Source organism: Mesitornis unicolor, unplaced genomic scaffold, assembly GCF_000695765.1.
Source record: "Mesitornis unicolor isolate BGI_N332 unplaced genomic scaffold, ASM69576v1 scaffold49109, whole genome shotgun sequence".
Taxonomy (NCBI): Eukaryota; Metazoa; Chordata; class Aves; order Mesitornithiformes; family Mesitornithidae; genus Mesitornis; species Mesitornis unicolor.
In genome coordinates this window covers 11,311-24,775 of record NW_010210263.1, presented here as the reverse complement: position 1 = coordinate 24,775, position 13,465 = coordinate 11,311, and the positions used below count along the sequence as shown (strand labels likewise).

The window sequence follows — 13,465 nt, the reverse complement described above, 5'->3', positions numbered from 1 at the left end:
CAACCTAATGATTTCCAAAGAGAAATACATCATAGACATGTAAGTATAACAACTGCAAATGATAATGGCACATTTAAATACCTACAGCTACCTGGCATTCCTTTGAAAATTAACATCTCATGCCCTTAGTACAACAGACGGCATCTAAACAATTTCAACATACTGGTATTTTCTCAACCTGCAGCAATAAGAAAAGCATCAAACCAGCTGAGAACACTTCTTTAATAAATTCTTTAAAAAAATAGTGATGAATTGTTTCTCTACAGTTTTTATTTACAGTTTTCAAGTAGCATTTGAATGTAAATGTTAAAGTCTCTAGAAGGTGAACATATAATAATGAAAAGTCATTATGGAAAAGCTTTTCACAAAACATACTGAAATTACAGAGTAATGATCAAAATGAAGCAAGAGAAATACGATTCCAAACAAAATGTTCCATTTACGGAATAATTTCCATGGAGCTGCGCTTGTCAGCTTGTGGAATATTTGCTAAGTGATGAAAAAAAGGACGACCATGAACACAACCTTTAATTTCCTTTCCAAGTTGTTGCTTCATCCTGCAAATTGTGTTTTGTACATCATCCTTTGACAAATGCAAGGGCAGCTGCCGAGCTAAACGTACTGCTTCTCCCTGTGGAGAGGAAAAACAAAAACAAAACCCCAATAGTTTTAAATTGCTTTTTAACACATTAACCTGGAGCTACCAGAATGCAGGAACTAAACGCTGACTGTTTAAAGGCCACTCTTCTTTTCTGCTGATAAATATTCCGAATCCCAGAAACCCAAATGTAACTCTAACACATCTTATTGCTCATTTCATGACATTTCTACAGCTGAGTCAGTCTCCTGGTCATGCTTGCACTCTTCCTTTTAGGGTCTGCTTTTGTAAGATGCTTTGTGTTTCTGAATATCTCATTTCCTGTTGGCACCAGTACCAGCTGAAGATGTTCACCAGTTCACAAGACACATTCCACACCACAAACTGTAGAACTAACATAAATTAAGTCAGCCAGCCAGCTAAACAAAGTTTCAAAAATACCACTGTGTAATTTTAGATCAATGTTCTGTTAACTCAGTTATCTCACAATACCAGAAAGCAGAAGTGACTACTAAACACAATTCCCGAAGCACCCATCCTGGAAGAATTAAGCAACTTCTTTTTGAAGTTGTCTGTTATTTTGATTCCTCATCCAAGACGAGCCTTCCTGCCACTGCCTTCTCTTCTGTACTTAAGTAATGTTGCCTAGACATGAATGGAAGTTGCATACAATCTCCTCTCACACTGAACAGATCTTAAGCAGCATTCATAACGTTTTCATCTGAATCTTCTCATTTTGTTTGTCTGCGATTTTCTCCCAGTATTCCAAGCGGAAAAAAGATCACTGTGGACTATTCTCTATCCAGGAAGGCTGCTCCTTTAACCATTACCCTGTTCTTTCTTCTGGGTCAACCAAAAGATAGCAAAAGCTGCAGACACGCTGCCTGCTCAAACACAGAACTTCCAACTCTGAACACGACAGGGAATGGTGTTCCCAGTGTTTGTACTTATTTTCTATAGTATTTTTTTCATGACAGTAAGCTATATAATTCCTAGTTAGTATGCATTTTCCAGCTACTGTTAACTGCTGCACATGCATCTTCTTTCTAACAGTTCCTCATAGGATCAACATTGCTCTTAATATGCCTTCCTTTGAACATCTCCTGATGCATACTTTTATATGTTTGTGTTTATCTATATATCTGTTATCTATATCCAACAGATAAGATACATGTGTGTGTATTTCTCTTTCTATATATAAAACAACTCCATTCCACTCAATCTGACTGATAGCTATTTGTAAGGAAAGGAAATAAAGCTTCCGCCTCCAAAGCAAGTTACAAACCATTCCTGTCTCAACACTTAACTCATCCCTTCTTTAAGCTTCTTTCATGAGTGCACAAGAACGGTTCCGTAGTACACAGCAGAGTCATTTGCTCCAAACGCACCTGTAAACTTAGTGCCACAAAGAGACAGGGAAAGATTTGTGTAATAAATATTTAAAAGACAAAACACAGATTCTATGTAAATGCCTAGGTCCCATTTTGAAGTAGCTCAATTCAGCAAAGTGTGTCAGCAAATGCTTCAGAAAGAGAGAATGAACATATATTTCAGCAACCTTTTTGAACAGAGATCTGAAGAACTGGCATAAAAAATAGCATTAGTGAAACATCCAGACAAGAAGTGATAGAAAACTACTGTTAGTTACTCCAGCTTTAGCTAGTACCACATATATCCGTTGTTTCAAACTTCACAGCTATTAGTGTCTCTGGATGGATGATTTTATCTATTTGCAAATCAAATATTAACAAGGGTCATTCCAATTCCAACTGTTGCAAAGTAACTTCCGTAAGAAAACAGATTAAAGATTCTTTTACTCAACTGCCATATTTCTGGCAAATAATAACGCTGGCTGCTCGTGAAGAACGCATGGTTTTCTCTGAGTCAGTGCACTGCAGAACTTAGTCACCGCTGCACTGAACAGAGAGGGTTTACAAGACCGTTGGTTGTCAACATGTGCTTCCTGTTACCGCAGAAGTTTTTGATATTAGCTAGACACAAGCATTTGTAGAGGCATATGGAGTTCACCATATATGAGGACCTCATTTTTCACTTCAATGTCTTAATTCCAGTGACAGCTTGTTTTTCTGGCAAAAAAAAAGTATCTCCTGTTAGTCTATCTCCGCTCTTTCTTTGACTGGATCACAGGAATTCTTCTTTAAGCGGAATTGGATTTTCACAAGGTACACCTCTTTGAGGTTTACAAGAGAATTAAGCTTCAATGAACACCTACTTTTCATAAACTATTAAACAATTGTATAACTTCTTCATAGATTTATTTATAAAGGAGTTAAACCTTGACGACTTTTCTAGATTCAACTGCCTCCTAGACTTCATAAAGCAATTTCATGGCAGTCCTGTATTCTAACATGGAGAAATGCCTTTCTAGTCTGAAAACTGCCTACATAGACAAGCTTTGTGAACATCAGCCTTCAGCACGTGTTACATCACATGGGATGACTGGTTTTTGATGTCTCATGGAAGTATTGTGGTGAGCAATGCAGAACCCAGGCACCTCAGAGAGGATAGGTAATTCCTCTTTTCAAAAGCAGTGTCTGTTTAAGAACAGAACTACATAAGTTAAAGTAGAAAGCTAAAGGAAGACTTTCAAGCTGTTTCAAGAATTTATTGTAAGCATAGCTGGCCAATATTTAGAAGTAAACTTCTGTCTTACCTCCAAGTAATTTATCACTTTGAGAGGCCTACATTCATGCACTTCCTTTGCATTTCCATTAACTACTGCATTCAGAATTTCTTTCAAATCAGAAATACCGTAATATGGCAGACAATTTGCCATCCCTTCTATTTCCAGATGACTTCCTGTAGCTGAAGCACCTGAAAATACAAAACCAAAACAGTAATTTATACACTGTTTTTATTTCTATTCTGGAGCAATTCAAAGAAAATTAAACTGATGTAAAATCACTTAGTAAAACAGTTTCAATTTCACAGAATCATAGAATCATTAAGGTTGATTCTGGTGCTCAGTTCGTGGTGCTCAGTTAGGCATTGGGCCTAAGCCACGACACGAGGTCAGACTGACAGCTCTGGAGTTCCCTGGGTCCTCCTTCTGGCCCTTCTTGTAAATGAGTGTCACGTTTGTGAGCCTCCAGTCAACTGGGACCTCCCCAGTCAGCCAGGACTGTTGGTAAATGATGTACAGTGGCTTGGTGAGCACTTCTGCCAGCTCCCTCAGGACCCTGGGGTGGATCCCATCTGGCCCCATAGACTTGTCTATATCTAAGTGGTGTAGCAGGTCACTAACCACCTCTTCATGGATTATGGGGGCTTCACTGTGCTTTCCATCCCTGTCCCTCCACTCAGGGGGCTGTGTACCCAGAGTACTGTTGGTTTTCCCACTGAAGACTGAGGCCAAGAAGGCATTAAGTACCTCAGCCTTTTCCTCATCCCCGGTCACTGTGTTTCCCCTCACATCTGCTAGAGGGGGGAGATTCTCCTTATCTCTCCTTTTGTTGCCAATGTATTTATAGAAACCCTTTTAATTGTCTTTAACAGCACTGGCCAGACTAAGTTCTAGCTGGGCTTTAGCCCTTCTAATTTTCTCCCTGCACAGCCTCACAGTAGCCCTGTACTCCTCCTGAGCTGCCTGCCCCTTCTTCCATAGATCATAAATCTCTTTTTCCTGAGCTCCAGCCAGAGCTCTCTGTTCAGCCAGGCCGGTCTTCTTCCCACTGGCTCGTTCTTTGACACATGGGGACAGCCTGCTCTTGTGCCTTTAAGAGTTCCTTCTTGAAGAGTGTGCAGCCTCCCTGGACTCTTTGCCCTTCAGCACTGCCTCCCAAGGGACTCTGCCAACCAAGTCCCTGAACAGGCCAAGGTCTGCTCAGTTAGGTAACTTTTTGCTGCTCCCTTTGAGTGCAAAGCATTTATTTGTCCAATGTTTCATGGTGACAACGTATGCCTATTCACATCACAAATACCTCCGCTTATTTTAATTCAAAACCTAGCTGGCACTGTTTAAATGCTAGAACTGTTTTGTAGTATTCCCAGTCTCGAGCACAGCTTTAATTACTAGCTTCCAGAAATAAAGAGAAACAAGGAGATATTACAGAAGATCTTACTCTACCAAAACAAGACAGGGCACATCTGAGATCTAGGATATTTGGAACAACTATGGCTGCAGTCATACAGAATCTTTGAACGACATGGAGCAAAGGTAAATGACATTCCTGTCTTACCACAAGAGAGCATTCAAAGGACAGACTTACCCCCAGACGAAACAACAGGCAAGAAAGGCCTGAAATTCTTGTGCTTCTGTAAAAATAACTATCCAAGAGCTGCATTTGTGAACAAGGAAAACACTGCCAGAAGTTCCAACAGTTTTCCCATCAAAATGACAGAACAAGAAAAAAAAACTGCACGTGGAACTGAGCACTTGTTAGGAGGAAAAGGCCTAACTATGCCTTTCAAAAACCTACCAGGAGTGGCTCATCTGATGCCACACAGTGCCATGGGGTTCAGAGCGAGGCATGTCCATGCTATGCCTGTGAGAAAGACTCGTGGGAGGTTACTAGAGTAACTAAAGTTCAGAACCACCCCACTAGCTACAACGTCTTGTCCACTAAAGTCTACAGTTGTATTTCTACATTTTTCAAGTGCTGTGAGGGAGTAAGATTCAATTTCCAACTGTTAATCCCAAGACATGCTCAATTTAGTGCAAGACTAATGTATTATTTTCTTTTTATCCTATAAGAAAAGTTGTCCCCTACAGGTAAGTAACCCAAATCAGGAAAATCAAACACTACGTGCGTTGGGGTTTTTTTTTCCAAGTAAGAGACTATCAGAATCAAAATCTTTGTAAAAAGTTGCTCTGTGCCACAAGTTGCCAAAAGACAAGACTTTAAACACAAAGAAGAATCCTCAACAAAGACCAGTTGAGATGCAAGCCCAATGAAACAAGGGAATTACCAAAGTCATCTTCCGAATCAAAGCAGCTGTTCAGTTTTTCCTGTTATTAAACGAAGTCCCATAAAACACTTCCTACACGAAGAGGAAATAAGCACTGAATCTATGGTCCTATATCCAAGTCATTATACTCACCTAGGAAACAGTCCTAGCGAGGTGCTCAATACCAAAGCAAGAGGTCTTGTGTTCCAAATTAATAACTGAGTACTACGAGTAGACTTAATATAGATGATAATGGACAGCAATGCTAAGGGTCCTTTTCTTTGGCAGAATATGTGCAGAGATTTATTCACATCCATTCAATTTATTCACATCCAGCGTACATTAACTAGATTTTGAGAAAGCTTACAGTATCAGAAGATGAAGGGAAAAGAAGGTACATAAGCAAAAAGTCTAAGCAACAATCCCTTTCTCCCATGCTTGTCTAGAGATGTGACATAGACCTCAATTTGCTAGACTGAGTAAATCTTTTCAGAGCTGCCTGTTACAATATGCATTTTATTCCCCTAATGATTCAATCTAAGATTATTACCACGAACACCTCTTCTACAAAGTCTTTACTATTTATGTAGGGATTTAGCCAGTCAGCAATAAGTCTCCTTGGTTTTGCTGTGCAGGATTCAGTACAGCAAACAGCTTAGGCTCTGTTCTTCCCAAGAGCCAGCCTCTGAGCGAAGGAGTTGTTCTACATCCCTTTTTTGTACCTACCCTTAAAAGATCCCATATGTTACAGTAGATCTGTCATCACTGTACATATGTGGGGATCTGTAACACATGAAGCTATAGCATTTCTAACAGCTCTTATAGTGAATCTTTTCTCTGAGCTGTCATCTAGGTACTACCCCCAAAGACATTTGCTTTTCTTGGAATTCTGCTAGGGAAATCCTGGTCTGCAGAACTGACCCTGGCTGTGTTGCCCCTGGGGTTCCAACAGCATCTCTATAAATCATTCTTCAGAAGAACCTATAAACATTCTGTCTTTCTCGCTAAGGTAAAAGGATCTTATATAAAACAAATTTATTCTGTGATCAACGTTGTGGCATTGAAAAGTAGGCCATCTCAAAAAAGTTCACCTCAAACTCTATCAATAGGTGTGGTGATGATCCTGTCACCCTCTTTACTGGCCCCTCAGGGCTCTGTGTCACAACTCTGATATGAAAGCGAGTCACTAACCAGATCCAGCTCCTCACTGGACCTGCTCAACCACTCAACAGCCGAGGAGTAGTCAGCTAAAGCACGTACTCGCCGAAGATTGTGCAAGTATCACCCTAGAAGAAGGTGTCAAGACTAAGGAAGTCTCATCAGTTTAATCTAAATTCTGTCTGAGTGGCAATTAAGGAGACCGATATCCAGCATTTGGAGAAAAGAATTAAAAACACAAGTCAGGAAAATGTGGCTTTCAGAGCATTCTTTAAAATACTATCAAAGTTTTCTGTTCAACCATCAGTTCCCATTACTCAGTGTTCTATGTAGAAGATTACACCCTTGGCTAAGTAACAAAATCTCAACGTTCAGGAAATTAGGATGTTCATGCTTTAAAGTGATGGAGAATAACACGATCAACATTAACAAAAATTTACATCATTAAATCAGAGGAAACAAGATCCAGTATGACTAGAAGACTTTAAAACCACCATACCTTCTATCATTTTTATCTGGAATCCATTTGCTACAAGCCTTGGATCCAACAAATAACCGGATCCATTGAAACTCTGGGAATCCTTCTGTATGTTATGAAGAGCAGCCATATACTGAGATCCACCAAGAAGACTGGAAAAAAAAATAACCCCAAAGGGTTAAAAGCCAAAATCCTTAATCTGAAACTCAAAACTGTGAGAAAAGTACAGAAGAAAGTAGTTAAGAGATCAAAAGTGACCAAGACTTTTAAAAGTATGCTGAAAAAGGAATTTGTTTACAGCAACAAAATAACAACTGTTCACATATCTTAAAGAGTGACCAAATTTAGGCACATAATAATAATTATGCAATCCATAGGTGGAACATTAGCTTAAATAAAGTTCTGAAAATGTGGAGCACTTAATTTTCCTCCGGGGGAATACATTTGTCTTCATTGCCCCACCAATGAAACTTGTCAGAATTCACACGTATGAACTGGCGTATGACCGAGTCTGCTCATTCTGTGAGGTGATAGCACACAACACAAAAATCTGTTCTTATAGATGGACAAATTTTAAAATAAATCACAGAATTAGCAAACAGGGCCTTACCAGAGGTTTCTGTAAATAATCATCAAATTATATTTGAAATAACATACAATTTTTTTCTCAGTGGCACTATACCTGTCCATTAACACAATCGGTTGGTCCAGTTTCTCCGCTGGAAGCTTATGATTCATCAGTAATCTTTTATGTAGCAGCGCTTCTTTCATTCTATATGGGTTGAGCAACATTAGCTTTTTTCCAGTAGCAAATATCCAGACATCAGGAAAACTCTGGCGACGGATCAGGAAAAGCTCATGTTCATCTGAATCATTCTTCTCACGTCTCTGAAGCTGCTGTCTACAGGCACTCAGAGAAAAAGGCACTGTCACAGTTTTCATAGGCTGTTCAGGTGTCCGCTTCTTTTCCATTTGAGCATGAAATATCTTGTCAAGCTTCTGCTGGTCGGATGGGGAAGTCTTCGGCTTGGGTTTCTGTTTTTCTGCTTCCTTTGCTGGTCGGTTCACTGTCCGTCCCATGGCTTTCTTGACCTCTCTGTTGTACCGTTCCTGGTCTTTAGCAGCTTTTATTTCATAACTTAAAAGAGAAAACAAACCAGTAGCACAAACAGATACAAAACCTCAAACCCCAACTCCTAATACCCTGAAACAAAAGGCAAGGTAACCATTCTACCAGACAAGAACAACTCCCATGGTTCATTCAAGCAGCCACATCAACGCGCTTTCCACTGCGACACAGGCGGAAGACGATCAGGGACTGTGCCTTTACTACTTTACCTTGTGAAGATGGTAAGTTGGAAATTTTCCCTCATCACGACAGCCAGCAAAACCTGAATGACTGAAGCGGGAGGAGTAGACTGCATTATGCAAAATGCTACAGCAGGCTGCTTTTGGTCTTAGTCCCCAAAACTACGTTTAACCCTAATTCACAGTTAGATAGATAGCTCTGGAAGAAGCTTTTTCCCAGGCACATCCAGTACAACTCACAGTGTCCTGTAAGCTCTGCAGACTTCAAGGGGAGTCCGTGTGGTTAGGTAAAAGTTTGGAGTGTAAGTAACTTCATAAGCCTCAAGATTTACAATATAAAGAAGTATATTTGATTTGAAATGGCCTGAAATCAGCCACATAAATAAAAAGCATGAGAATACAGAATAGATACAATGATCACAGAGTGCTGTAACTAAAACTTACAGATTTTTCAAGTAGTCAGTAACAAACTCCTCCTAAATGCTGTCTAAATGGTTAAAACATTACTAAATACTAAAGTCTCTACAGCCCGAATGGATTTTTAACGAGTTTACAAATGTCAGAAAGATAACTGAACTTTTACAGATGCCAGGTTTATGCTTACCTACTGCACATGAGAATCTTACTTTTTTGAAGGCAGAAGGAGCGATTTGCTGAACTTTTATCCTTATTTGATATTCTGAAGTCTAGCAGGTTATTCAAACCAATCCAACCTTCAATAAAAAAGCAGTACTACTATCATATGTAAGTATTGGAAGTAAGTATTTCAGCTGGTCGTATTTATTTATTGCTACTTGCTGGAGCAGTTTGATTCAATTATGTGTATGCATGCTGGAAAATTAAGGTCAAGAAAAGGGTCACCATTTGCAATTAATTATGATATGCTAACATTCACATATGGTACCAATATTTAGTTAACTAAAAATGTCAGCTTAAATAGTTTCTTGCAATAAATCACGTCTCAGAAAATATGGAGCAAACGCTAAGATAAAAAACATCTGCTCCTTTAAAATGAATGGATGAAATCGCTTGGACAGAATTTTTTTATCCCAAATACATTTACAGCTTTGGCCAGATCAATAAATACTTTGTTCTGAACAGACCCAATCGTACCGCAGGAGAATATTTAACTGTAAGAGAACTGAGCTTTCAGTGATACGCTGGTAATCCCAGACAAAAGCACTTCCAAAGAAAGTCCAACTTGCCTGTCATATTAGGCTACCATCAGAAAAATTCTAGCCTTACAAGCTGTGACTGTGAGGGTTCTGCGAATTCATACACATCACTACCAGTGACCTGCTCAGGATCAAACCTTGGCCTTTTCAGAACTCTTTCCAGAGACAAGTATAATCAACAAGTGCTACAAGAACAGTTTCTGCTCTCCTCTGTGAATTAAGGCTTTAAACTCAGGATCCTTTCCTTAAGCTACAAAACGCAAACCCAAGGAAAACTGGAGGTAAGGCAGGAGTGGAAGACTAGAATGTAGTTTCAGAGGTAGCTTTGGTTTAACTAGGAAAATACATCCACGATTTCTTATTTTCCCCTTGCATCTTAAACCCAAATGAAACAACTTAGCATATAACAAAAGCCTTTTAATATAAAGGTCTTTCAGACCTTATAAGACAAATAATCTGAATTTGGCTATTTGGAATAAACTGTGACTGGAAATGGCCACTTGTGTAGATTCATGTGTGTCCACAACAGAGAGGCATCCTATTCTGAGTGTAACACATCTATCTCAGCATCAGCCTCTTCACGTAAGAAAACCAGATCAACTCAAACTATCATAATGAGTAACTATTACATCCCACTTCTGTGTTTCCTTGCTTTGCAAAGAAGAAGATAAAAAAAGCTTTTAATTGCCCGTAACAACTTTTCAATCTGCTTCTAAAATGCACAGGTTTCGTGACAAGCACTATTTTCTTGGACTGGACAATATGGACCTACTGTTACGACTGAAAGGATGCTGGGGACAAGGAACAGTATGGAAGGATTGACACCACTCATTAATACCGTTATTCATTATGAATATCTGGCAGTATATGAATGGAGCTGGCTAGAGACATGATGGATGGCCGATGCCCAGATGGTACCACCAAACGATCTCCATCCAAAGGAAAAGGAATATGTTAATGAAAAGGTTAAAACATAGTAAAAAACATTTTTTCTGGAATTGGTAAGCGAGCATATTTACCACAATGTGAAAGAGTTGCAAATAATGCGCACACACACACACACACACACGCCATGAGATGCGGGGAAAGGTTATTGAGCAAGAAAAAGCCACCACACATGAGCCAGCTGCTACTGGCCACTATTGATTGTCCATCCATACACCAACCTGTCAACAAACAGCAAAGGCCATGCTACCCGAAATAATGTTTCTCCCAGAGTACAAATATACTCATGAAGAATTACTGTACAGTGCTGACAAGGTAATTTGTTAGCCCCACGGTAGCATGTTTGTAGCTCTGAACCTTTCCTACACCTTCAGGATAACTACTGCTGCCACTGCCGTGGCAGTTGAGGGGTTTCTCCCACTCCTACCTGACCCTGGTACGCAAGAAATATTAAGGCCAGAAACGCAGGCAAGCTGTGTTAAGTAAGAGCAGAGTGAGTGCAAGAAATTAAATCCTGGCTTTGCAAAGCAGGGGGATATGCGATGCTGCCAACTTGGACATGCATGGAAGCTTTCCTCTTCTGTTATAACCTAAAGACCATAACATTTTACTTTCCGGTTGAGTAATAAGTGCTGGGTTGTTTTGAAAAGGCTATCCTATGTCACTATGAGACATCTGTTGGTTGTATAGCTCCCACAAGGGATTTAAATTCATTCAGACCTGCTGGAGGAGCGATAGAGAGGAGCAGAGATTCCGAAGCCAAGCACACCCATCACAACAGAAACGTGTGCCTTTGTCACACATCAGAGGGCTGGAGCGCACGAGAAGCGGTGTCTCGCCGGCAAGGCTTCATGAAGTCGGAGGTGTAGCGTTCTCAGTAGAGCCGTGGCACTTTGGCTGCCCTGTTGTATATACATTTGTTGTTACCTCTAGGTGGCCCAATTTATCCAGATTATCTGATAGGCAAGACTTGGTGTTCCCTGCCAGACATACACCAGTCCTTCTGGATTGCTGCCTTAGAGGAAAAGATGTCTACGTATCTTGTCCTATTTTTTATTTTCTGAGGCTGTTTTAAAAGATCGAAAGTGAAGAAGAGGGACATCAAAGCTGAAACATATAGACACAACTAGTGGCAATTTTTTTCACTCACTTCAATATCCAGTAGACCATCCTGCATTCACTCCTACATATAAAGAGAGCTTCATTACCTGAGAGGTCTCCTTCCTGACCTGACAGAAAGCTAATCTGTAGGCACACCCTTAAACAGAACAGTTGTACCAGGAAAGCAGCCATTAAGGCTCAAAAGCTAAAGCAAAGCAAATTAAAATTTCCTGAAACAGCTGGCACAACCTTTTGTTTCATTTCATTAAAAGCATGAATACAATTGGAGTAGATTCCTACTGTTACATTAATGTTTGTGCTAGCGCTGAGATGGACAAAGCACTTTCTCCCATGGATGGTTTTGTGGTCATGGCATGGCGCTTGCTTAGTGAACTTTAACTTAGGTAAATCACAAGCTAGGTAAGATTTCACTTAACTCTGATACAGCTGGGATTCAGAACAATGCAGACGTTCTCAAAGTCAAGAAGTCAAGGTCAAGACAGATGTATCAACAGGAAATCAACAGGCACAGCTTCTCCTTCTTACCATTCTCCTAATCTGATTTCTCAGCAGTGTCACAGTTACACTGTGTGGCTACTATACTTTCCTTTCCAGTAGTCTCTCTCTATCTCCTCTCCTTGCTTCCACAACATGAAGAAAACACATTTTCATGACACTTCCAATGAGTTTGCTCTTCAGAACCCAAAATCTCATCTCCCAAACTTCCTGCTACAAATCACAACACACATTTAAATCATTACATGTCAAGCTGCTGAAGAACTACTGCTATTTTCCTCACAGTGTTTTACGCTTTATAAAATCACAAACAGGATGTAGGAGGTTTAGCGTTTCTGTTTTTAAGCTGTCTTAAAATGTCTCAAAATTTGTTATTCTAATTCATCATTTACCATAATATAAGTTCCACATAAAGGACAATATATACCAAATATTTTAACTAACAATCCCCATCCCCAGTTAGGCTAAAATATTACCGTTACTTGCAGATGGATTTCAAAAACTCAGTGACAATTCATTTTATAGAAATATGGGATTTACCTATTCAGACCGTAACCTAAAAGGAGATCTGGTTTTGGCTGAAACAGCTTAAAATTCCAACTGTACCACGCTGACTATCCGATTTGAACCAGTGCTGTTTAGAGGAAGAAGAAATTCCTTGTGTCATTTGACTGGGTTTTACAAACACAATTCTTGAGGTGGCCTGGGCTGGGATATGTACTAAATTTAGAAAGTTTATCAAGTGTTCAAGCACTAAAGATCCTGAAAAAGAACTCTCACTTTGTAGCAATAAAAACAACCCAGAACAGTTGGTTGGAAAAAGCTCTGGAGGAACTATACGGTGCCTCGTCCATCACCATGCTGGTTTTCACTGACAGTACATCAGAACCGTAACACACAGGCAGCCCTCAGAATACTGAAGTTTGCAGGATTCAAGCAGTACATTTGCTTGCCTGATATCTCCAAATATCAACTCAGCAAAACTGTCCCCACCTCACTGCTGCATGGCACAGTGGCAAAATGAGGAACTCAGATGAGCAGTGCAAGTCGACAAACAGCAGAAGATGACAACTCACAACAGTGATGCTGATCCTGAAAAGCCAGAACAATTTTCTGCTCTATATTTTCATGAATAACTGGTTACTGTTATTATTTACTGAGTTACAGCTTTTTTTAATTCACTACAGGTGACTCACTGGTATCTACCACATTTAGAAGCAAGACAGCCTGAAAACTTACTTATTTTTTTCCTGTTCATTCAAATTCTTCCACTGCTCT

The 13,465-nt window shown here is 39.8% G+C and overlaps 1 protein-coding gene across 1 annotated transcript in view; it reads right to left on the bottom strand.

Moving 5' to 3' along the window:
- Nucleotides 1-208: 208 nt before the first annotated feature.
- Nucleotides 209-13,465, bottom strand: part of LOC104547442 (PMS1 protein homolog 1-like) — a gene marked incomplete at its 5' end in the record, with an annotated part of 21,613 nt that continues 8,356 nt past the window's right edge. The window contains 5 exon segments of the mRNA XM_010193123.1: nt 209-631; nt 3,273-3,433; nt 7,164-7,294; nt 7,825-8,280; nt 13,427-13,465. The exon segment at nt 13,427-13,465 is cut by the window's right edge and continues 29 nt beyond it. Coding sequence (XP_010191425.1) covers nt 440-631; nt 3,273-3,433; nt 7,164-7,294; nt 7,825-8,280; nt 13,427-13,465 — 979 coding nt within the window.